Here is a 25532-nt window from a genome sequence, read left to right as displayed (position 1 = left end):
CGCGGGGCACGGAAGAGGCCGGGAGCAGGTCCCTCCCGGAGGCGGAGAGAATCAAGCCATCTCGGGTCTTGGCGGCAACCCCGGCGGGGGGCGTGGCTAACTCTGAGGGGCGGGGCAAGGTGTGGCGTGCCTGAAGGGGCTCAGATTTCAATCACACTGCCCTGTTTAGATATTTTTTATTTAACGCAGTATATCCAAGATATTATCACTTCAACATGTAATTAATATAAAATTATCCAGAAGATATTACATTCTTTATCTTCATACTGAATCTTCAAAATTGGGTATGTATTTTACACATATAGCATATCTCAGCTTGGGCTAGTGATTTGCCAAGCGCTCAACAACCATAGGGAGTGAGTGCAAAGTTCGGGACCAATATTATAAACCAACCTAATTATGTTACTTTCTGGTCCTCTATTATCCCTGTTATGTCCCACTCCCACTCCTACAGAATAGTAGTGTGTAGGACTTCAGCTCTGGTTTCGGACAGAAACCCACTTTTTTCTTAATGTTTATTTTTTTAGAGAAAAAGAGAGATAGCGAGCAGGGGAGGAGCAGAGAGAGAATGGGACAGAGGATCCAGAGCAGGCTCTGCACTGACAGCAGAGAGCCGATACTGGGCTAGAACCCACGAACCATCAAGATCATGACCTGAGCCCAAGTTGGACGCTCCACTGACTGAGCCACCCAGGTGCCCCAGAAACCCACTATTCTACCGCGTTTTTGTAAAGTTTGTGTTAGGTCACTTCACTTTTGCGCGCGCGCGCGCGCGCACACACACACACACACACACACACACACACACACACACGGGGGGGGGGGGGTAATAGCATGCATCTGCTACATTAGTACCTGTTTTCACTAACCGAAAGAAAACTGAAAAGGATTTTTGCTCTTAGGAAAACAAGTGAAAATAGCATCAAGTATTTGTTTTGCAGCAAGCATACACCCAAGCAACCAGAGTGGCCCCCGACCAAGCTCCTGCCCCGGGAACTACACACAGCGGCTAGCCCTGTGAACTGTGTGTATGAGCATCTGTGCTCTATCTCCCTTTATTCTGTGCATCTGTTAGCAACATGTGTCCTAAGGTATCAGAAAAGCTTAAGAAAGGTTATTTTTGGGTGACTTGGAATGCTAAAGAAATTTTTCCATATAAATTAAAGGTAATTGTTTCTTTGCTTTACTCCATTTAGGCTTATGAAAGGTTTCATAGGAACACTCTACTTTCAGAGGGAAACCTGTATTCGGTTGTCCAGGTCATAGTAGTTCACAATTGTTACATTTTCATTGTAAAGTATATCTCTTCCTATTCATAAGACACAACATCTAGAAGATTTGGCTTAAATAAATAGACTGATTTTCTACAAAAAGAAAAAGAAAATTTTATATGGAAAAACATGCCACAAAGTAAGAAGGCAAGGGGCAAATAGTAAGCATTCCGTGTCAGCTTTTCACCTTTTGTCGTGCTTTTTGAAAGTTTGTGTTAGGCCACTTCAATTTCACACACACACACAGTGAAAACAGCATTCTTTACCTACATTAGTACTTGTTTTCACTAACCTAAACGGGTTAGCTCCTTACCTCTATTAACTCATTTAATCATTAAACCCTATAAAGTGAAGAGATAACATGCCAAAACAACCCTATGAGGTGAGGTAGGTACTATGGTTATTGCCATTTTACAGTTAAGGAAACTGAGGCACATAGTGTTAAGTAACTTGCCTAAGACCATAGAACTAAGAAGTGAGAGATGGGATTTAAATTCGGGCAATTGGGTTCTAGTGGCCATGTGGATAATCATTATACTATATTGCCTCCCCTACACTGTACTGTGGGACAAAACATTTGCAAACACATTTTAAAAATTAATATCCATAATGTATAAGGACCTGCTACAAATCAAGAAAATAAATATCAACAGCCAGATAGAAAAAAAGGTCATAGGATAAGAATAGGCATTCATAGAGAAATGGAAACAGCCAATAAACAAACATACTCAAAGACACTCAACTTTAAGAATCATCAAGGACAGGCAGATAAAACAAGATACCATATCCATCCAACAAATTAAAGCAAATATTAAGGCGTTTGAAAATAAGGCGTGGGAGGGCATATGAAAGTGGCCTCTCTCACATTGCTGGTGGTAATGTAACATTTGTACTGCCTTTTTGATGTTTCTTTTTTCTACTTTTGAGAGAGAGCACAAGCAGGGGAGGGGCAGAGAGAGCGGGGGACAGAGGATCCAAAGCAGGCTCTGTGCTTCCAGCAGTGAGCCTGATGTGGGGCTCAGACTCACAAACAATGAGATCATGACCTGAGCGGAAGTTGGATGCTCAACCAAATGAGCCACCCGAGTGCCCCTGTACTGCCTTTTTGAATGGCAATTGGCAATATCTGTCACCATTTCACTTTTGACCTGCAATTCTGTATCGGGGAAACTATCCTGTGAGCTTCAGTTTCACGGGAGCACAATGATGAATGTACGGGGAAGCTCTTCTAACCAACCTCTACATAACCCATTGCTGAATTCAACAGTGTTCTCTGTCTCCCCATAAAACCTGAGGGTACACTGAGCCCTCAGAGCAGAAGGCTACTCTCTGACACCTGCAGACTTCGCTTCTCACCTGTTGAGTTTACAGCCATGTTTATCCTTAAACTTATTCAAGCCAGTTGTACTCGTTTTGTATTACATAATTATAAAGACCAGCATATGTTTAAAATGGTAAATTTTGTTATATACCTATTTTACTACAATAAATTATCTGACTTAAGTCTCAAAGTTATTGCGAAAATCAAATGAGACTGTATAGGTAAAAGATTTCTCGGGGCACCTGGGTGGCTCAGTCGGTTAAGCATCCGACTTCAGCTCAGGTCATGATCTCACTGTCCGTGAGTTCAAGACCTGCGTTGGGCTCTGTGCTGACGACTCGGAGCCTGGAGCCTGTTTCAGATTCTGTGTCTCCCTCTCTCTCTCTGCCCCTTCCCCACACATGCTCTGTCTGTCAAAAATAAATAAGCATTTAAAAAAAAGTTTAAAAAAAAGATTTCTCAAACTAGAACTCCTGTAATGGTAGCCATTTGTTGATATTCTCCGATGAGTTGTTGTTGTTGTTTTTTTTTAATGGAAATTATTGTTTCTACTCATAAAAGTTTGGGACTTACAGAAGAGCACACAGAAACAAAAATGGTTCACTGACTGCTCTCTTCCCAAAACCAATGCGGTTTTTTTAATGCAAAGGTAACTGCTTTTATGAAAATCAAGCTGAATGCTCTAAAGAGTCCAGTAAAGAAAAATCTCCAAAACACAAAACAAACTGCTGTTAAATCAGGTGAAGATAAAACAAGTGCATAGTAGTGGAGAAAATATCATAAAAAAATTATAAGAATTCTGCAGTTAGAATGTGTCTCCGTTTGGGGGCGCCTGGGTGGCTCAGTCGGCTGAGCCTGTCCGACTTTGGCTCCGGTCATGATCTCAGGTTTGTGAGTTCCAGCCCCGCATCCGGCTCTGTGCTGACAGCTCGGAGCCTGGAGCCTGGAGCCTGCTTTGGATTCTCTGTCCCCCCCTCTCTCTCTGTCCCTTCCCCACTGTGCTCTCTCTCTCTCTCTCTCTCTCTCTCTCTCTCTAAGCGAATAAACATTACAAAAAAAAAATCTCATAAATGTTTAAAAAAAAAAGGTAAAAGCTAGTGACCATTTCGCAGAGAGCCCCACTGCCATTGCGAGCAGAAGTGCAGGTGTCGTGGACCTCCTGAAGCCACTTCTCGAACAACTGGGGTTCGAGGTTAAACAGTCGCTGGCCGCCGCAGGGCGATATTACTACCTAACATTACTACTAACATTTTAAGAGTGAAGCATACATACAAAGAGGACTGGAAGACCTCTGAAATCAGAATGAACCTTTAAAAGTAGACACACCCCTCGCTGTGACCCGAGGCGACATGGGCCGCCGGAAAGTTCAGGGAAAACACGGAAAAACGGAGTTACCCTGCAGGTCCGGAGTCTCCCGCGATCGTGGGAGCAGCTGTTCTGCGCCTGCGCCGAATTTCCCGCATGCTCAGTAGCTGCAGTAGGTTGTCCTGCATCCGCCAACGTACGACCTATTGCCGGGGAGAAGGCCAGGTACTGGAAGCTACCAGGGACCTGTTGCTTGATAGCTTTTAGTTGTTGTTGTCACCCTTCCAAGTGTCTTTCGTCTAGCTTTGTTCCAGGCTTGTCACTGTAAGTTTCTCCCCTGCGAGTCAGAGCAAGGGCCTTGGGCAGATCTGAATCATTTATTGGTCCCCTAACTCCACCCCTTTGCAGAGATATAAGGAGATTCAGGGATTTATGTTAAAAAAAGAAAAGAAAAGATTGCGGGAATCAGATTGCCTCTCCAGACATTCCAATTTCGGACCCAGATTCTTGAGTGTCAACAATTTGATTGATTTGTTTTCGTGCTCTGGGATCTTTTCATGGCAATATATTGTAGAAAGGGCAAGGCAGACCTAGACAGTGGGTTCGTTAGAGACTGCCTTACGCCTAAAATTAAATTTCGTTAAAATAGCACACATTCTTCCTACTGTCTTTGCTGCATACTTATAGACTTGCTTGATTTATTCAGGTTTTCCTGAAAATATAATTGCTAGTTCGAAAGATGTGTACGTTTTATTTTTAGTGAGCTTTTCAAAACCACTATGCATCCTTGCTAACAGTGCTCTGGAGGATGTTCCCTCACAGGCTAGCCCACATTGGTCACATTTATCCATGCCGGTCTTACACATGAAAAATCATCTTTTGCTGTTTTAATTTGCATTTCTTTCATAATTAGTGAGGTTGAGCATTTCATGTAATTAACTAATGGCCATTGCTTTTCGTTTTCTAGGAATAGACTGTGTCCTTTGCTCATTTTTCTACTGGATTATTTATCTTTAACATGATGATGTAAAAAGCCCTCTACATAACCAAAGTTAACTCAGATGTCTAGGCTGTGATACAATTTTTTTTTCTCATTTTGTCACTCATCTGCTTTGTGGTAAACTGGCTACATAGATATTTTAATTTTTATGCAGTCAAATTTGTCAATGTTCTTTTATAGATTGTTAGTTTTTCTCATGTTTAAAAGTCCTTTACCAAATTTATAAAATATTTAATACAGTTTTATTTTCATACTTTTATGGTTCATTCTTTACTTCTAAAATCATGCATTGATCTGGAGTATATATTTGATACAAAGAATGCAGAAAGTTTTAACTTTTAAAAAGATTAGTAATTGTTCTTGACATTTTTTTGCACAATTAACTTTCCCTTGTGATTTGAAATACCACCTGTAGTATCTATTTCTGGAATTTAATTCTGCCCAGGACTAAACTCTTTAATTACTATAGTTTTATATCGTATTTTGATAACTGGTAAAGAGTGTATCTCTGCTTGTTGTTCTTTTTTCAGAATTTGCTCTGTTGTGCTCATATTTTTATTTTTCCAGATGCCTTTGCACCTGGCATCATTTGATCAGGTTTCAAAAGATATATAATCTTTGTATTTTGATTAGGAACTCATCATTCATTTAAAAAAATTTTTTTAATGTTTGGGCAGGGAGAGCGGGAGACACAGAATCCAAAGCAGGCTCCAGGCTCTGGGCTGTCGTTACAGAGCCCAACATGGGGCTCGAACTCATGGACTATGAGATCATGACTTGAGCCAAAGTGGGATGTTTAACTGACTGCCAGCCAGGCGCCCCGTCATCATTCGTTTTTGGATCCTAATCCTCATGTGCTCACCACCTTTATATCGATTCAAGGTACATTTCCCAGTCTATCAGAGGAAATGGATCATTTGATTCCTGTTGTGTTTATCCTTCCAAGTTAGCCCTATTGGCAACTGTAAAGATTTCTTAAAGAGTGGGATGTTGGGTTGATAGCCTTAAGCGGCATGCAACCTTTTTCATACATACTCTAAGCCTCAACCTCCAAATGTTATGAAAAAGAATCTGTACTGTGATTCAGGGTTATCATATTACATTGATTACATATTATCATACAACATATTACATTGACCCCGGGGTCAAAATAATGTTGCAGAAGTTATAGGAATTGTTTCGCCCTTAACACTGCCCTGATGTCTCTGCAGGAGAGCCAGTAATGAGGACAATTATTACAATAATGGTTAGCCAGTATCATTTAGTGCTTACTTTGTGCCAGGAACTGTTACAAGTGCTTTGCATGCAATCCTCATTTAATAATTACAGCAACCCTATGCTATAGATGATATTGTTAGCTCCGCTTTATAGCTAGAGGCACAGAAAATTAAGTGGCTTTCCAAAGATCAGACAGCTAACATATGCCAGAGCCAGGATTTGAAGACTGGCAGTGAGCTCCAGTGCCTGTGCCTTTAGCTACCTCATGATGTTTTGAGTAAGCTTTCAGAAAGACGTGTTCACAAAAGGCGGTGTTTTAGGACCCAGAAGGTATAAAACTGGTAGAGAAGGAAGTACAGTGTGTGTAATTTGACCTGCTATAAGGAAGTTAGCAACTTGCAGGTAGCTTTTCAGACTTGCTCTGGCGCTCCAATACCGTCAACGAGTGATTCTCCAACAGGTGATTCTCTTTTGGGTTCTGGGAGGGAACGCAATGAAAAAGGCTAACAGGAACCTCTTTTACGGATGTGTTTTGATAATGTGATTAGATTAATTTTCTTTATATTAAGGGCCAAAATTGTATTCATTTGTTTAAGAAATATGTAAGAATATTAGACAGGGATAATAATTTTATTAATTATGTTTGGATCAAAGTATTTCAGAGAAATTGGTTGGCATATTTTCTTACTTGCCAACTAGAAGTGATTTGCAGGATCTCTTTAAAAATCAAGCCTAGGGGCGCCTGGGTGACTCAGTTGGTTCAGCGTCAGACTTAGGCTCAGGTCTTGATCTCAGGGTTCGTGAGTTGGAGCCGCACATGGGGCTCACTGCTGTCAGTGCAGAGCCCGCTTTGGATCCTCTGTTCCCCCCCCCCCCCCCACTCTGTGCCTCCCCCTGCTCATTCTCTCTCTCTCTCTCAAAAATAAACATAAACAAAATTAAAAACCAAACCATTCTTAGGAAACTGATGTTAGCTTTAAATGGCAGTTCATGTAGTATGCATTTTATGAGGAATGTAGTAAAAAGACAAAGCCTGAAAGCTTGTCTTTATGAAAAAATACTGTGAACTTGACAAACATAAAGGGAAGTGGTTTATTTAGATATGAAGCCTGATAAGTCTAGAATGATTGCTTAATTAGCTCAAAGGTAAATGATATCTTGAAAAGTTAGAACTCTACCACACAGTGAGGGAAAAGGATCTGCCTTTCATAAATGTCATTTTATAGAAGATGGGGACTGACTAGCATACCAACACATAGTAGCACAACAGCAGTTAAGACATTTGGGCAGTGCGTAATTAGTTGCCTGAAGACTACCTTTTCCAGAGTAGAATAAATCAGGTAGGTAGCCAGTCATGGATACTAAGGGAGTAGAGGTAAAGTCCACAAAGTATTTGCTGAATTATTTCTCCTGTTTTCAATTTGAGGTGTTCCTGCACGAGTGATTTTCATGAGCAGTTTTTCCACATGTAGTACCTAGCATGCCAAGAAAATGAATGTAGCCTGATGATATAATAAGATAAACAGGATTTAAATACATAGGAGTTTGTTTTATTTTCATCTTAATTCCCGACAGCTACTGGCCACAGGATGGTGTTCATTACCTTACATCGAATTCAATTCTGTTCTCCTTCTGAAGGGTTTCAAACACTTCACTTGTTTTTTGTCTCAAGTGTGTTCATAATGCCTGTGAATAAAATGTGGATGACAGGAAAAAGATGTAGAAAAGAGCTTGAAAGCCTCATCAGATCAAACATGCAGTCAGAAATTGGTGGTAGGATGATGGCTGTTGCCGAATTGAGGTTTATAATGTCTTTTCTGTTCTGTATTGTGTTCCTTTAATGCATTAAAATAATGTTGACCTGATTTGATGGGGGGCGGGGGGGAAGGGATCATCGGGCAGTTCCCTGTAAGCATTCTGAGACAGAGATAAAGCCCAAGAGGTTTATTAGGGAGTGTTCTTGGGATCACTTGTGGGAAGTGGAAAGTAAGCAGTGATGCCTTGTCGGGGGTTGGGAGTTGGGCCAGGACAGAGTCCCAGCCAAGGTCTCGGTCAACCAACCGTGCTGGGCATTCAGAAGCTGGGATGAGCCATCAGAGTTAGGGTGGCACCCAGCTGGAGTGTGGAGTGACCTTTAAACCCATCCCCTCTGTTGACCAGTTTCAGGTGAAGTGACTCATCTTAGCAGATAAATTCCCAGAGAAAGGTGGCAGGTAAGGGCCATCTGTTCGTGGCACTCTCAGCAGCTGGGGAAATGTCCTTCAGCCCTGAAGGGAATCTGAATGGTACATTGCAGCCTCAGAACAGTCACTAAAATTGCAGGACTTGTATTTTCAAAGAGGAATTTACTTTATCCTAAAGGCTGTTTTTTTCCGCATTTTTCATTGGGCCAGGGGCTATTCTGACACTCATTACTTTTCCACATGATTGGTCTTTACCCCAATTAATTATGTCACTTGTTCTCTTTATCTGGTAACTGACGATGGTAGTAATAAATAACCAGCAGGTTAAATTTTATTTAATCTGTAATGGACTATTCTGTGTTTTTTAGGAACTAATTATCATCACGTGCAGTCCCTCCTCTTTTTAATTACTGCACACATCCATCCACATCCCTTACGCTGTCCATACCTCTCTTGGCACTTACTAGTTTTATGTTACAGGCTTTAGGTTATAATATTTTATCGCCAATCCACCAAAATATTAGCTCCTCGGTGGCAGATGTTTTATCTTATTAGTCTCTGCAGCACCTTCCATGGCCTTTGCACATACATTCGTATATCTCATACATACAACTTTTTCACATGCTCATAGGCCTGGGCCAGCTTACCCTATGCTTCAAAATGTACCATCTGCAGAGAGAGAATGCTATAAAATTTATTGAAAGAATCAATGATGAAATGGAAGTTTTTCCAAGTCTCTTTTAGTAAATATTTATTAAGGAATCTACACAGTTAGGCACTCAATAAATATGTATTGAGTTGAATTCAAGTAAATAAAACCAGTAGAAAGTAACACAACTTTCTCTTCATTTCCCCCCAGGGTTTATCATGGCTTCCGGTCACACTGTGTTGATGCGGCTGGTGGCCTCGGCGTATTCTGTTGCTCAAAAGGCAGGAACCATAATCAGACGTGTTCTTGCTGAAGGAGACCTGGGTATCGTGGAGAAGGTACTGAAAGTCTCATCTCATTTCATACCAACTTTATTTTTGTTCCTTGAAGTTTAATTTATTTATATTTTTGAGAGAGAAAGTGCGAGCCGGGGAGGGGCAGAGAGAGAGGGACAGAGGATCCGCAGCGGGCTCTGTGCTGACAGCAAAAAGCCCGATGTGGGGCTCACGGGGCTCAAACCCATGAACCATGAGACCATGACCTGAGCCAAAGTTGGACACCTAACCGACGGAACCACACAGGTGGCCCCAAACATTTCACTTTAATTCATGTTTCATGTTAACCAAGAAAGGATCATTGCTGATAGATCCTAAGACTCTGCTTCTCTTTTTCTCTAACGATTAACTCAATACAGTTTTAATTCATTGAATGCACCTTCTCAAAAATGTTGTGGAAGAGGAGGACATGAAATCATACTTATCTGGGGCCCATGGGTGGCTCAGTTGGTTAAGTGTTGGACTCTTGATTTTGGCTCAGGTCATGATCTCACAGTTCGTGAGTTCGAGCCCCACGTCGGGCTCTGCACTGACAGCGGGGAGCCTGCTTGGGATTTCCTTTCTTCCTCTCTCTTTACCCCTCTCCCGCTGGTGTGCATGTGTGCTGTTTCAAAAATAAATAAACATTAAAAAAAAAGAAATCATACTTACCAAATTTATCAAAAAATGAACCTGGTAAGAGTAGTTAATATATTGGTTAGTTAATATATTTGATCACAGAATAAGTATTCAAAAAGTTACAAACACTGAGAAAAGAGGGCCAAGTCCAACAGAATATTATATTGGGAATAATTATAAGGTCCCAAAGTATTAATGTTCAAGGAATAAGAAGCAAATCTGATTTATAATTGTTTGAAAAAGAGGTTTTAGTTGACAACATACTGAATGATAAATCAGCAATGTAATTCGGCAACTTTCAGAAGGCTACTAATCTCACTGCCTTTTTTATAAAGTGTTTTTACTGTTATGAAAAATAGGAAATAAAGAAAAATAGCAAAAATAAAGAAAAGTTACCCATCACACCACCACTGCCAATACTTATGATCATTTCTTTTCAGATAGTTTCCTTACGGCATCGCTTATTTTTACATTGATTTTATATTGTCATTGTATTAGATGTACCACATTGTAGCCTGTAGCTCAGAAGTAATGGAAAAACAGTATTCAAGTTAGGAAAAAGGTAATAATCTCACTGTCCTCTTTACCGGTCAGACACTTCTAGTACTTTGTATCTACTTGTTGACACCTCATTTTAAAAGAGGAAGGGCAGAATTAAATTTGTCACACAAAGTATTGAATGCCAGATGAGGTCTGGCCCTATGTCAGTAGAAAGAGCAGGAAGTATCATCCTGGAGAAGAAAAGAATTGGGATAGCTTTCCTCGTATACTTCATGGCCGTCAGTGTGTCTTTTCTCTAGAGAGCAGTGTCCAGACTTGATTGCTGTATGTTATCTCCAAATTTAACAAATCTTTTCAAAGTTTCAGCAGATATTTCTAGAGCAGCTACCATGTGCCAGACACAATTCTTTAGGAAATAAAACAAAGATCTGTGGCCCTATATTATACAGTTACTTTGCATTGAGATGACGAACAGACTTCAGTGTGGCATAAGAGTCTTTGATTTTCATGATCGTTCCTTGTCTCACTCTCACTCCAAAGTATTATAAAATTTCTACTATTTGAAATAACATAATCTGTAAACCCACCTAACCAGGCATATGTAAATTGCAACATTTCATAATTCTGTGAAAGCAAACTAACAAAAGTTGTAGCTGTCAATTACCAGATTTTCCACTGTCTTTCACTAGAATGACTATCTGAAATACGGCTTGAGTGAGAATATTGTAGATGAGCTATACATATCGAATATTATTGCTGTTCATTTTCGTATTTTTTATATTTGAGAAATAGGAATTCTTTGTAGCATCCTGAGGACCTATTGAATTATTAGGGAAGTAGATCAGTAGACTAGTAGAAGATTAGTGAGTAGAAGTTGTAGAAGGATCTGTGTAAGGAATACCTTTCAAATAGCTAAAGATAAAGTTTTTAGCTCCGATTGCCTTGGAAAGTTATCAATTTCCTCTCTCTTCATCTTTTTTAAGTAAAATATTGATGTAGAGGGGCGCCTGGGTGGCTCAGTTGGTTAAGCGTCCGACTTCAGCTCAGGTCATGATCTCGCAGTCTGTGAGTTCGAGCCCCGCGTCGAGCTCTGTGCTGACGGCTCAGAGCCTGAAGCCTGCTTTGGATTCTGTGTTTCCCTCTCTCTCTGACCCTCCCCCGTTCATGCTCTGTCTCTGTCTGTCTCAAAAATAAATAAACATTAAAAAAAAAAAAAAAGATTGATGTAGAGATCTTACGAAGAGGATTTCTCAATTGGGGGAGAAAATGGTCTAATAATCTAAAAACTCCTTTCCAAACTTTAACCACTATAAATCCCATAAGAAAAACCAAACTGGGAAACTAGTTGACTCCTTTGGTGTTAAGTTCCATGAATCTAAAAGTAGACAGTGTGATTTAAATGATATGGACACTCATGCGTTAGGAGTCAGAGGACAACTTATTTCATACTAGTTCTGCTGAAATTTGCATTCTTTGTTGCAGACCTGTCCCACAGACCTGCAGACCAAAGCTGATCGGTTGGCACAAATGAGTGTATGCTCTTCACTGGCACGGAAATTCCCCAAACTAACAATTATAGGGGAAGAGGTAAGACTTGTGAGAATCTGTGAATTCAGTGTTGTGATACAATATGTGTGATGCATTATGTTTTTAATGACTGTTCCCCATATGGATTTACAATTGCCCCTTAAAGATTTATATACCACTATTCCTATTTCAAAGTGTTGTATCTGGTGTTTTAACACCAAAATGATTTGTCATATTCCTTGGACTTGAAGGAAATGTCTGATTATAAAATATTTTGGTCCATTTTTAGGCAGGTATCTCACTTCTAGACCGTAAAAGATAGTTCCTGTTGTAATAATCAGCAGACAAACTATAAGATGGGATGAGTTCTAGAACTTTGGAATAAAAATGGATTTTGTTATTTCTCGTTTCGCTTTTTGTTAAAAATTAGGCTTATTTGTGCACTTACCCAAAGACTATAACACTGAAAGTGGTGGAGTTTGCCTGTCCTGTGTTTGAGAGGGAGGTATCAGATGTCAGAGCAACTTTACTTAAATATGTTTATAGCACTTAGATATTTTTTTTTAATTGTTCAGGATAAGAAGGATGGGGTTTTTTTGTAGTCAACTTTGCTCAGCCATATATGGTCATTTTTGCAATTTGATTTGATTTGCTTTACTTTCTACTTGGTTAAACTCTAAACATAAAGGGTAAACAGGAAGCCCTCGTGACCCACGGTGCTGCAGTTGTTCTGTTACGAAGACAAAGTCTGCTCTGTAAACACCAAATAGCTTCAGTGACCATCAGTGTTCTCTGCCCTAGGATCTGCCTTCTGAAGAAGTAGATCAAGAACTGATTGAAGATGGTCAGTGGGAGGAGATACTGAAGCAACCGTGCCCATCACAGTACAGTGCTATTAAAGAGGAGGATGTATGATCCAGATCATTATTTCGTTCTTTGTTAGCCTTCATGTTGTTGCTCTAGTAAATAAAATTTGCCAGTAATGTTGAGAAGTTGGTAGATATAAAATAGGGCCAACCAGGAACTTGAAATCTTTCAGGGCCAGCATAGAAGTACCAGGCAACCACATGGAATGTATGATCTGTTAAGTTAGGGTGTAGTTTCTTATCCTCTTGGCTTCTTCTCTAAAACTATTATTAAAAATACCTGAAGGAAGAACATCTAATTTGTTAGTAGATTTGGGTAAAACATTCCATTGCTAGAAGGAGATGAAATAGATCCCTACGTTATAGTTTAGAAGGCCATAAAAATCACCTTACTTACTTATTTTGATTTGTTTAACATACATTCGTCAAATACCTACTATGAGTAAGGCACTTTGCTCTGTGATTTGGAGGACAGAAAGAAAATGAAACATGGTGTCTTCCATCCGAAATATGCCTCATTCACAAATTCACATCAAGCATTATAGCTCTAGTGGGTAATGGCTGCACATCCTGAATCATGTTAAGATCCTAAGGAGAAGGGATTTCTTTTTAATGTACCATCCGTTCATAAAACATTCATTTTTCTTTGCTGTATATTATTGGTATCCTTAAGTTAAAGTCAGACTGTCGGGGCGCCTGGGTGGCGCAGTCGGTTAAGCGTCCGACTTCAGCCAGGTCACGATCTCGCGGTCCGTGAGTTCGAGCCCCGCGTCAGGCTCTGGGCTGATGGCTCGGAGCCTGGAGCCTGATTCCGATTCTGTGTCTCCCTCTCTCTCTGCCCCTCCCCCGTTCATGCTCTGTCTCTCTCTGTCCCAAAAATAAAAAAAAAAAAAAGTTGAAAAAAAAATTAAAAAAAAAAAGTCAGACTGTCATTATTTTTTAAAATCAGCATTATATGCCAAAGTGAGTACCAGCCACACGTTGTTCAAAATATTTTGGGTGCCACTTTAGTTTTCCCTGTATTACCACATAGAGCTCAGTGTGTTCATAGCATTGTGTTTAGCGTTCAGGTGACAGCAAATTTATTAGTTAAGCATCTTGTATTTAAAAGTCTTTGTTTGAGAGCGTGCGAGTTGGGGAGAGGGGCAGAGGGAGAGAGAGAGAGATAACCTTAAGCAAGCTCCACACTTGGCATAGAGGCCACGCGGAGCTTGATCCCACAACCGTGGGATTATGATGTGAGCTGAAATCAAGAGTTGGACGCTCAACCAACTGAGCCACCCAGGCGCCCCGCATATTTAAAATTCTTAGGTCAGGGGTGCCTGCGTGGCTCAGTAGGTTAAGCATCCGACTTTGGCTCAGGTCACGATCTCACAGTTCGTGGGTTTGAGCACCCCCTTGGGCTCTGTGCTGACAGCTCAGAGCCTGGAGCCTGCTTCAGAGTCTGTGTCTCCTTCTCTCTCTGCCCCTCCCCCGTTCGTGTTCTGTCTTTCTCTGTCTCTCGAAGGTAAATAAATGTTAAAAAAAAAAAAAAATTAAAATTCTTAAATCAGACTTTTCTCCAATTTAAATGGATGTTTTCCATGATTACAAAATATAAGGTTTTTTTACTATCATGAAACTGATGACATTAGCTTAAGCAATTCATAGTATAATTTTAAAAATGAAAAAAGTATTTTTAATCTACTTAAACCTATTTTTTAAATGTTGTATGCTTATTTTGGATATTTCTCTTATTTAGCTTGTGGTCTGGGTTGATCCTCTGGACGGGACCAAGGAATACACTGAAGGTTGGTATCTCTTTGGTATTTGTTTCCAACAGCAATAGGTCTAGTAGATGATATTTGGTCGGCAACACTTAATATTTCATCTGCTGCATGAAAACCTGGTATCATATCTCATGTCCATGGCCTGAAGCTATATTTGTGCTCATCCTCGCTAACTGTTATTGTATATCAGTGAGTGTCAAGACAGCGAGGAAGAAAATTCATCTCCTTCAAATACCACCCCCCCCCGACCGTCTAACAGCCGCACAATTCTAATGTCCCCCAGGTGAGGATAGCTGACACTAAGCCAGTGTCAACAGTGACAGCGCTGAACCCCCAGCTCTGTTGGGGTAGAAAACAATGTAAAGCCCAGCTGCACTGCTGGGCTGTGCCGCCTCTGCCCTCCCACACCGCTTCCACTCACTCTCCCCTCAACTGTGAGCTGCCTACTCACTCACAGCCTCACCTTTAAAGATGAGTTTGGAGGGGTGCCTGGGAGGCTCAGTCGGCTAAGCGTCCAACCTTGGCTGAGGTCATGATATCATGGTTCCTGGGTTCAAGCCTCACATCGGACTCTGCGCTGACAGCAAGGAGCCTGCTTTGGACCCTCTGTCTCCCTCTCTCTGCCCTTCCCCCACTTGCTGTCTCTCCCTTAAAATAAAGAAATGAACTTAAAAAAATTAGGAAAAAAAATAAAGATGAATTTGGAAACACAGTACAATATTTCTTTGTGAAATTGTCTACAATGAGAAAACTCAGAAAGTGGCAGATTAAAATAAAATGGACAGCATTAAAGTAAAAAGACCATGCTCCGAGTCTTAGGTTTTAGGAGCATAGCGTACATACGCTTAGAGTTTTATTTTTGAAACAGAGATCTACATAGGTTTTCTGATACTGGCTCTCAGCTTTATAGCTTAAGAAAAAGAAGATTTCACATCATTATTAGAAAAACTTTCTCTGTCTTTGGATGAGACATACCTGTAATGAGTCTGTTGCACAGTGTATATGCAAATGTACATATGCACACGCAGTACAACTTCTCAATGATCCGTTGAGAAATAGGGAAGCTCTAGATAGCTTAGTACATATAAGAACACCCAGATAGATTGTTTAGATCTTGACCCCCACCTCCAGAGAATTTGATTCACTGGCTCTGGGAAGAACCCTGAGAATCAGTGTTAAAAATTATGCCAGTTAAGGGGCACTGGCTGGCTCAGTCAGTAGAGCATGAGACTCTTGATTTCAGGGTCGTAAGTTTGAGCCCTACGTTGGGCATCAAGCTTACTTTAAAAAACAAACAAACAAAAAAAACCATGCCAGTTAATTCTGATGCTGCTTGACAATGCACAGACGCCACTTGGAGAAATGTTACCTTAGAGACTGAAATGGAGGTGTAGACAGTAATCCTGGAACAGGGAGTGATCCAGCAGGCAGGAGTGACATGGATGGTGGCAGAAGGTCACAGCAGTTTGACAATAATGGCTGTGGAGTTATGGCTGGTTTATTCAATTGGTTTACAAATTGTACTAATGAGACCATGCCTATCGATTCAGTTAAGTGGCCATGGATCCTTCTTCTGTCTCTGGCCAGCTATCTCTTATAATTTGTGCATTTTGCCAGCAGAGGGATTGATCGTGGATGAATCATTACAAATTTCTTACCTTTATTCCAAAAATAACTTGGAGCAGTTGATGTGCTGATGATGCATTATATGTAATATGAGAAAGTTATATAATTGATATTCATTTCTTCCTCATAGGTCTTCTTGACAACGTGACAGTTCTTATTGGAATTGCTTATGAAGGAAGAGCCATAGCAGGAGTTATTAATCAGCCATATTACAACTACCAGGTATTACTATAAATTATATAAAAATATTTTATTAGATACAGTGTTATATGATTCCTGATGTTATCTAATCCAGTGATTTCTAACTTCATTGCCCATGCAGTTATTAGGGAAGTCAACAAAATACAGATTCCCAGGTCATACCCCAGACCTGTTGAATCAGAACCCCTCAGGGCACTGATACGAGGAATGTATATGTATGTATTTGTGTGTACAGAGGTACACTATGTATATTACATGTACTTTTCTATGTATACCTTATTTGAATGCCAAAGTTTGGGAATTACTGACATGGTTCTTGATTAGCTTGGTTATTGAGACACCTGATTTACAGGTGGTTCTTGAAGCATATTGAAGAAATGAACCATTTCAACCGAGAAAAGATGCTAGCCATGTTGTTTTCCAGGTAAAGCTATATAATCCCTAAATTACAGTCAGCATAGATAATAGAACTAGCTATGCTCTTGCACTCATTTCTCCTATTTTGTCTCTCTAATCTGCTTTGACTTTCTATTATGCTCCCAAGAAATTGCCTTCCTTAGAAACAAGAGAGTAATGTAATTCCAAGGCATAAATATACTGTGATGTGAAATCACATTAAATGTTGAAGGAAATTGTTGAAATAAAACAGTTGAGGTATTTGCATTACTGTGACCTTGATAGAACTTGGAGAATCGAAGTAACCAGAGTGGGGACTATTACTTCTGAATTGCTAGCTTGAGTTTAAGAGCAGGATTAATCTTTGCTTCTAAGATATTTTTTTCATGTGTATGATCATAACTTTTTATTTATAATTATGTGCCTCTTAAAATTATTTAGCAAAAATAGTTCTGCATTACTGAACAACTCTCTCGTACTACTTTGCTTAAGTGTCTTTTAATTTTTTTAATATGACTTTGTTTATACAGTACTATACACAGACACAAGTTTGTGGTTTTTATGTAAACTTTAAAGTAAGTTAATACCATTACTTAAAGAGGGGTGTTTAGTTCACAGATGATGTTGTAATGCATGGCACCTTTCATCAAAAGATGATCGCAGTGCTTAGGGGTTGTTGATAGTTTCCATCACTTCTTTCTGAGATTAGAAAACTTGTATTCATTTTCCACAGAACAATGAAAAGCAGAAGTTAAGGGAACACGGGAATGAAGCAAAGGTGAGAAAAAATAGGTAGGGTTTTGGCTCCACTAGTAGGTAGAAAACAAGGCAGGCTACTTGTGGTACCCAGGTGGCCATTGTCCCTCTCGTGTGTCTGTTCATTTCCTCCTGTCCTGCCTCTCCCACTGCTACCTCTCTCTCCTCCACAGTCCCTTCTGTACTCTCTTTTCCCTCTCATCCTTCACGCTTGCATATGCCTTAAAATTTGTTGCAACAAGTGGAAAAGTTGCCCAGCTCTGTTGATGGTATTCAAGGATGGATATTCAGCTTCAAATAGTCATCAGTATAAGAATAATTGCTAAAGTTTATCAAGAGCTTACTGTGTGCTGCCAGATTCAAGAGATTCACAGGCTTTATCTCATGTAATACCACAGTCCTATAAGGAAACCTTTATCCTTGTTTTATTTTTTTTTCTTTTTTTTCTTTTTTTTTAATTTTTTTTTCAACGTTTATTTATTTTGGGGACAGAGAGAGACAGAGCATGAACAGGGGAGGGGCAGAGAGAGAGGGAGACACAGAATCGGAAACAGGTTCCAGGCTCTGAGCCATCCGCCCAGAGCCCGACGCGGGGCTCGAACTCACGGAGTGCGAGATCGTGACCTGGCTGAAGTCGGACGCTTAACCGACTGTGCCACCCAGGCGCCCCTATCCTTGTTTTAAAGAAGAAGAAACTCAGGCAAGTAACTTGCCTGTCATGGACAAGATGTGGAGACTGAAACCGAGGTCCAGGCTCTTACCATTACTCTATATTGCCTTCTTGAGCCAGATAGAAGACTTCTAACAATTTGAACTTTAGTATTACTTCTAACAGATACTGAACCTGGTAAGCACTTAAAGGAAGCAGGGTGGCTTAGTGCAAAGAAACCTAACTGGTCTTTATGTCAGAGATAGCCTCTTAACCATCATGAACTGTAATTAACCATCATGAAGCCTTTGTTACGTCCAGAAAGTTGGTGTGGTGCTTTTGAAGGAGATGGAGAGATCAGGAGCACAGAGGAAGGCTAGCTGGCTGCCTCATGGGATTGCATTATCGCACCCAGGTGCCAGATTCCTTGGTCACATCCTCTTTGCCTACATACTCATTTATGGAGTGAATGTGACATTTTAGGAACCAGAATACCCATGTCTGCTCTTTTAGTATGATTTCCTTTCTTTTTCAGAATAAATGGAGATGAATTGATAAATAAGTTTCTTGAGAGCATGAGATTTATCTCAGCAATCAAACTGAAGCCCAATGAGCACCAGAGCCCATCTGTACTTTTCAGGTTCTAAGGCTCTCCTGTGGTGTAGATTCAAGAATCTACAGAACAGAGGAAGCGCATGAACATATATTGAACACCAAGTGCTTATTCTTTGGTTCCTTTGTTGCCCCATATGCAGGGAGAGCTATGCACAGACCGCCTTCAGCAGGCAGCCTCTTCAAGCATTGTCTCACCTGAAAAGAGCTGCCTCACCCAGTGACGTGCCCTTTTTCAAGGCAGTCCATTTCCAATGACTGATTATTGCATGAGTATAAATGCCTGGTATTTCCTTCCAATTTTTACCACCCTGAGGGCCATTCTAGCTTCAGAGCTAATCAACTGAGGCTGTTATTGGATCTGCATCACAGCTCGGTTTCTCCCTCTGCCCACTCATGTTTCCTTCCCTCCCTTGCACAGGTGTTAACCCCAAGGGTCCTCCCTAATGAACACCCTCCCTAATTCAGAATCTGCTTCCCACGGAATGCAACCTGCAACATAAGCATATTTCACTATAACAGCACCCAGGATGCCGCCAGTGGACAAATAAGATGATGTGTTTCAAAGCATTTTGATAAGTAAAATGCAGTATAATTTAGCAATGAAGGATATCAGCTTTGAATACAGATGAGCCTGAGTTTGGTTATGATCTTCCCAGAGTCCTTGGTCAGGTTGCTTAATGATTCCACATCTCATATTTCTCATCTGTAAAACAAGGATGGTAATACTTGCTTCATGGAGTTGCTTGGGGGGTTAAATGAAATAATACAGGTAAGGCACTTAGTATAGTGTCTGGTATGGTACTTGCTTAGAATTCAGTAACATATATGTCTGTATGTCTCTGGTATATGTTTAGTATATTAACATAATGGTGTTTTGATGACTCTGTGCTAATGATTTTATGCATCAGTTTTACTTTCCATGAAATACAAGTTTTGTTTTTCTGTATAAAGTATATAGCTAAAACAAGGTGTTTGAAAGTTCTTTGAGCTCTGCAAAGGAAAATGCAGGTGCTAAGATTGCATTATCATTGTCATTTTACCACCACAATTGTCAGTAAAAATGTTAACCCTGACCCCATTATCCGTGGCTACTCTTCAGTATCAGCCTATTCAGTTGCCGTGTCTCCATAGCTGCAAAATACATTATCACTATTACTTATTCCCATAGTAACAAGACCCTTGCTGTTCCTTAGATGATGAAAAGTAGTAATCAGCATATGGTGTTTCATTTCCTGGGTACTTCAGTACCTTTTGCAAACAACCATTTTCAAATACAACAACGATATCATTGGCTGATTCAGAGAGAGACACGAATCAGTATATGATTTTTCCTTGCCTGAGGACTTCAAGGAATAACCATAAGTTCCCTTCAGTGCCTCTTAAACCCAATTATTAGCCAAAACAACAAGAGAATAATCCTCTGATTATCTCAGGAAAATTTCATTGTCGATGATATTGTTCTGGTTCTTTATAACATTATCATATTTTTATTTCAAAAAAATCATGATGCTAACATAGCTCAGCATTCTATTTATGGCTGACATTTTTCTCCAGACTATTACAAGCTTTTCTGTTTCACTCATTTATATAGGCAGGACCAGATGCTGTGTTGGGGAGGACAATCTGGGGAGTTTTAGGTTTAGGTGCCTTTGGGTTTCAGCTGAAAGAGGCGCCTGCTGGAAAACACATCATCACCACCACCCGGTCCCATGGCAGCAAGTTGGTGATGGACTGTGTGGCGGCTATGAACCCGGACGATGTGCTACGAGTGGGAGGAGCAGGAAATAAGGTACAAAAGCGTCTGCCGTCCCGCTGAAATGCAATTGAGTCTTTGACAGAAATCCCAAGCTTTGAGAAAAAAAAAAAAAAAAGTGAAATCAGGGTTGGGGAGAAAGAATTAGAGATTGTAACTGACCATCAAAGGCACATTTCAGCAACATTTGAATTTTTAAAAAACGTTATGGTTCAAGTCAGTGCTAATAGAAGTCACCAGGATAAGATCCTGTGCCTCTTGCCAGCCCTCCTGTTCTCGAGGACTCTCCGGGGTTACTTCTAGATCTTTTATTCTGCGGACTCCAAGGACGGGCCTGCCTGCCTGCCTTTCCTGGATGCTTCCCCCATTCTTTCATCTAGGCTTCCATCCTCCTGAAAAAATTGTGAAATGGAACACAATTTGATCTTCATCCTTCCCAGCCCTGATCTCTTCTCCTCTGATTGCCCCCCTGGATATCATCATCCTGACATCCTTCAGGTATCTCAAAGTCAACACGTCTAGTTGGAGCTCTTCCTTTTTCTTCCTGCCCCATGTGCGTTCCTCCTATTTCCTATCTGCTAAATGGCACCACCATTTTCCTAACTGCTCCAGGCAGACACCTGAAAGTCTTCCTAGACTCCTTCATTCCTCACAGCCTATCTCTGTATCTTCTTAATTCCTCCCTAATGTCTCCTCTTGTCCATCTTAACTGCCCCCACCCTACTTGAATCCTATCATCATCCTTCACCCAGACTTTACAGTAGCTTCCAGTGGTCTCTCTGTTCAGTCCCAGCCCTCACATTAACATAGAGCCGTTAAACATGCAAAACTTACCATCTGTCACTCCCTTGCCCCAGACCCTTGGACAACTCCCTGCACCACAATTGAAAATCCAAGCCTATAAGAATGGAATGTAAATTCCTCTATATCTTGTTCCTTGGACACACCCAAGCCTTATCTCACGACATCCCCCAGCTCAGAAGCTAGTGATACTGCCTGTGGTTCCAGATGCACTTGCATTGCACACTTGTGTGCCTGGCACAGGAAGGCAAAGAATAAATACTTACCGAACTGAGTGGATTTGATTTTTCTTCACCTACCCTTTGGAAGCAATAATCAACTATTTTTAGATTTTTCAAAAGCACTTACTGGTATGAGGATGAAAATAGGAGTTTAAAAATAATATTTTGGAAAAAAACTAAAACATTTCAAAGTAAAAATATATTCTTGGTATTCACCAAATGTAGTGACAGGTGTGATTTCTCTTTGCCCTTACTTTTATAACCACAAAAATCCCATTACATCTTTTATTCCCAAGGAGCACCATTCTCCTTAGGAACAAAGTCCCCATCCTGCATATTCCCCACCTTTGCTCCTATAAAAAGACCTTGTTAGGCAGTTTTTCACTTTTTTTATATATATCAAGGACTTATTTAAGGATCTAATGAAGGCTACAGCCCTTCCTCCCTCAAAAAATATACCTGAAATAGTTCTTGGCCCATAATAAGACTTGACACACAGTTGCTAAATGAAAGGAAAACCGTTTACTTAAAAGTCTCCAGGAAGGTTTAATCAAGTTTGCTGGCGTTCTTGAGCATCAAGAAAAACAATTGAATGTGACCAATTCCTTTCCTTAAAGAATTCACTGAGATTTTCCTCATTCTGTCAGTGTGGCCTCTTCATCTGAATATTTGAAATCTGAATTTTATAGTACCGATTATTTTACAGCATAACCAAAAAATAAGTAAATGACTAATGAAAGCTTGATAGCAATTGCTCTTTATAGAGTCATGCAGTTTCTATCAGTGACCTCAGTTTTGTTTGAGAGTTACTAAGATGACAATTTAAAAATTCCTATTTTGGCATTAGAAACCGCAATGCACAGGATTCCCAAGACTTCAGAAGCTACTTGTTAGACTAGTCCGCGCTGCATATCTGTTAGGACTTACTACAGTTTATACATTAGCGCACTACTGGATATTCTTCTATCCTTTATCTAACAATGGTCACTTCCTTACAAGATTGAAAAACTTTCATTTTTCTACAATATGCAATATGTTGATTTTACAGTAAGAGAAAAACAACATAATAAAAAGAAAATTACATTTATCTGACTAGGACAAGAAGACTGTTCCGATAGACTCGTAGCTTATTAAACCACTTTCCCCCCTCAGGTCACTATATTATTCTATATTCTATAGTATTCTATATGTTTCTCCATAATACTCATATCATTTAAACCTGCTAAAAGCTTTAACCTAAGTTGAGTTGGACAGAGGAATTGAAATATACTTGATAAAAAGCAACTTCTCTTGTTTTTCAATTATTTCATGGTCCAAGGATAATTATTATCTCTAACCTTACAGATTATTCAGCTGATTGAAGGCAAAGCCTCTGCCTATGTATTTGCAAGTCCTGGATGTAAGAAATGGGATACTTGTGCTCCAGAAGTTATTTTACATGCTGTGGGAGGTCAGTCCCTTTTATTTTGGGGAATTACAGTTTTTATAGTTGTTATGTTATGCTAAGATATAATTTTTCAGTATGTAATTTTACCTAGACTGTGAGGATATAAAAGCTAGAAGGAATCCTAGAGATTAGCCAGTGCAACTCCTGTATTTCATAGAGATAGAAAATAGATTTTCAGTAAATTCCTCTTTCTTTAGTTATTGTTTACCTTTTGGACTTTGATCTACATACAGTTGATTTGATTTGATTTGATTTGATTTGATTTGATTTGACTTTATTTTAGAGGGAGAGTGAGAACAGGGGAGGGGGCAGAGGGGGAGAGAGAGAGAGACAGAGAGAGAGAGAGGGAGAGAGAGAATCTTGAGCAGTCTCCATGCTGATTCAGGGTTCGATCCCACAACCCTGGGATCATGATCTGAGCCAAAATCAAGAGTCAGACACTCACCAATTGTGCCAACCAGGCACCCCTACAGACAGTTGATTTATTTTTTTAATGTTTTATTTATTTATTTATTTATTTATTTTTGAGAGAGAGAGACAGAGCGTGAACAGGGGAGGGGCAAAGAGAGAGACACACACAGAATCCGAGGAGGCTCCAGGCTCTGAGCTGTCAGCACAGAGCCTGACGCGGGGCTCGAATTGCAAACCACGAGATCATGACCTGAGCCAAAGTGGGCCACTTAACCAACAGAGCCACCCAGGTGCCCCACATACAGTTGCTTCATTTAAGCCCTTAATGATTTATGGCTTTAATGCTACTAGGGTTTGTTTTTTTTTTTTCCTTGAAAAGTAAAATATTCATCACCATTGTCTTCACTGCAGTTTCATTTAAGCAAATATTGGTATCTTAGTACTAGTGCTTAAGATCATAGAGTTAGAATTTTTTTTAATCTGACTGAAAATATACTACAAATATATACATAGTAAGATGATTTTTCAATTTCTAATAGACATCAGTTCACTTGTACTCTTGAAACACTTGATTTTTTTCTATAATTTCTCCTAATATATTATCAATATCTCATTAGTATATTACATGACAAGGAAGTTAGATTCATCACAATCCCATCTCTTTAAAGTATATAATTAAACTGTATTGTAACACAATTATATTTGATGAACATACTTCACTTAAACTCTTATTAAATAAAGTATTAATATTCAATGGAAGAATAAAGAAAACACTTCTGAAAATGGGAATTGTTGTGTTGGAGTAGCACCGACAAGAAATGTAATCTCAGGATAAGAGAAATTAATTGATACTGAGAAATATAAATTAAAAATGCTAAATGAAATTAGTTTTAATCAGGGAGAAAAATAGTTTGTTATCTTTCAGTTAGTCAAAATTGCTCTATAGTTTTAAATTCAAATGAATGAAAACTTAACCTTTCTAGTCACTCATTTATCTTATCCAGAATGAATTGATATTATTGTACAGGGAAGTAAAAGGAACTTAAAAATAGCTAGAAACATAACCATGTGGTCAGCCACTAATGTCGCATTGATGTTTTTTTGCTGTAGGCAAGTTAACCGATATCCATGGAAATGCCCTTCAGTATAACAAGGAAGTGAAGCATATGAACTCCGCAGGCGTCCTGGCCACACTGCGCAATCACAACTACTATGCAAGTCGAGTTCCAGAATCCGTTAAAAGTGCTCTTGTTCCTTAAAGGAAAATCTCATGGACTTAGCTAGGAGAAGAACTTGATTCTCAAAATACTGTACTTTAATTAGATGGAATTAGAGTTCCACTTTATTCATTGTTGATCAGTGATTTATATTTACTTAGGAGTAGAAAAAGGAATTAAAGAATTTCTTGATTAATTATTCACCCAGACCAGTTGTGACAACTGAAGGGTTTATAAAGTAAGTGTGTTGATGGTTCTTTTCCTCCTTGTATTTGGATATATGAAAGGAAGGCTTAATTTCAACTCCCTATTCTGGTCAGTTGTATAATCAACATTCCTGTTATTGTGAACAAGATTTCTTTAGGGCACAAAACCACAAGTTGTTACCTGAATCTCATTCTTGTTTTTCACAGTAGTTTTAAAAGTTGTCCTTATTCCAGTGATGATTACACTAATACTCCAGGGATGAATACACTAAAATGTCATGTATGTGGATGAAACAGATTTATGGGAAGATTCTTTATAATAAATGAAATCATTTAATTCTAGTTCTTTATGTTCTTTACCATCTTTTAAAAATTTTGAGTAGTATTTGAAAATTACATATTCTCTACTGTGCACATTATTCTTATGGCATCATTGTAATGACTATGGAAATTTAGGTAATTACCTTAGTTTTTTCCAAGGGGAGATTATAACATAAGCTATCAAAATCATTCTGACGTTCTGCCCAGATTTTTCTTTTTTAGGTCTCTTTGCAATGCTTTTAAATACATTCCTCTGTTATTGGATTAGAGAAAAGTGGTTTAAATTAATGGTTCTCAAACCCAACTACATCACCTAGGAAGCTTTTCAAAAATACGTTCATAGGCTTCA

General features: G+C 39.5%; 1 protein-coding gene across 6 annotated transcripts; it reads left to right on the top strand.

Moving 5' to 3' along the window:
- Positions 1-4009: 4009 nt before the first annotated feature.
- Positions 4010-25204, top strand: BPNT1 (3'(2'), 5'-bisphosphate nucleotidase 1). 6 transcript variants are annotated; one of them, XM_040460890.1, is made up of 10 exons: positions 4010-4122; positions 9158-9285; positions 11884-11988; positions 12730-12837; positions 14536-14584; positions 16320-16411; positions 17520-17564; positions 20398-20595; positions 22926-23031; positions 24550-25204. In XM_040460890.1, exons 2-10 carry the CDS (start codon positions 9166-9168, stop codon positions 24696-24698), a joined length of 972 nt encoding a protein of 323 aa, XP_040316824.1. In that variant the 5' UTR covers positions 4010-4122; positions 9158-9165; the 3' UTR covers positions 24699-25204. The 6 variants fall into 6 exon arrangements, 5 of the variants coding, with proteins under 5 accessions (XP_040316824.1, XP_040316829.1, XP_040316825.1 ...); XR_005786321.1 differs by lacking the exon at positions 24550-25204 and adding an exon at positions 20940-21057 and having other exon boundaries at positions 4011-4122; positions 22926-23029; XM_040460891.1 differs by having other exon boundaries at positions 4109-4221.
- The last annotated feature ends 328 nt before the right edge of the window (positions 25205-25532 follow it).

Source organism: Herpailurus yagouaroundi, unplaced genomic scaffold (assembly GCF_014898765.1).
Source record: "Herpailurus yagouaroundi ecotype Mexico unplaced genomic scaffold, PumYag 253, whole genome shotgun sequence".
Classification (NCBI taxonomy): Eukaryota; Metazoa; Chordata; class Mammalia; order Carnivora; family Felidae; genus Herpailurus; species Herpailurus yagouaroundi.
The sequence above is the reverse complement of the archived record's forward strand: the minus strand, read 5'-3'. Positions and strand labels throughout refer to the sequence as shown.

Bases quoted from the DNA above. Each gene is read 5' to 3' on its own strand.
- BPNT1 (XM_040460890.1), top strand. From the start codon at position 9,166: ATGGCTTCCGGTCACACTGTGTTGATGCGGCTGGTGGCCTCGGCGTAT. The intron at 9,286-11,883 runs GTACTGAAAGTC...TCTTTGTTGCAG, and splicing joins ACCTGGGTATCGTGGAGAAG to ACCTGTCCCACAGACCTGCA. The intron at 20,596-22,925 runs GTACAAAAGCGT...CTAACCTTACAG, and splicing joins TGGGAGGAGCAGGAAATAAG to ATTATTCAGCTGATTGAAGG.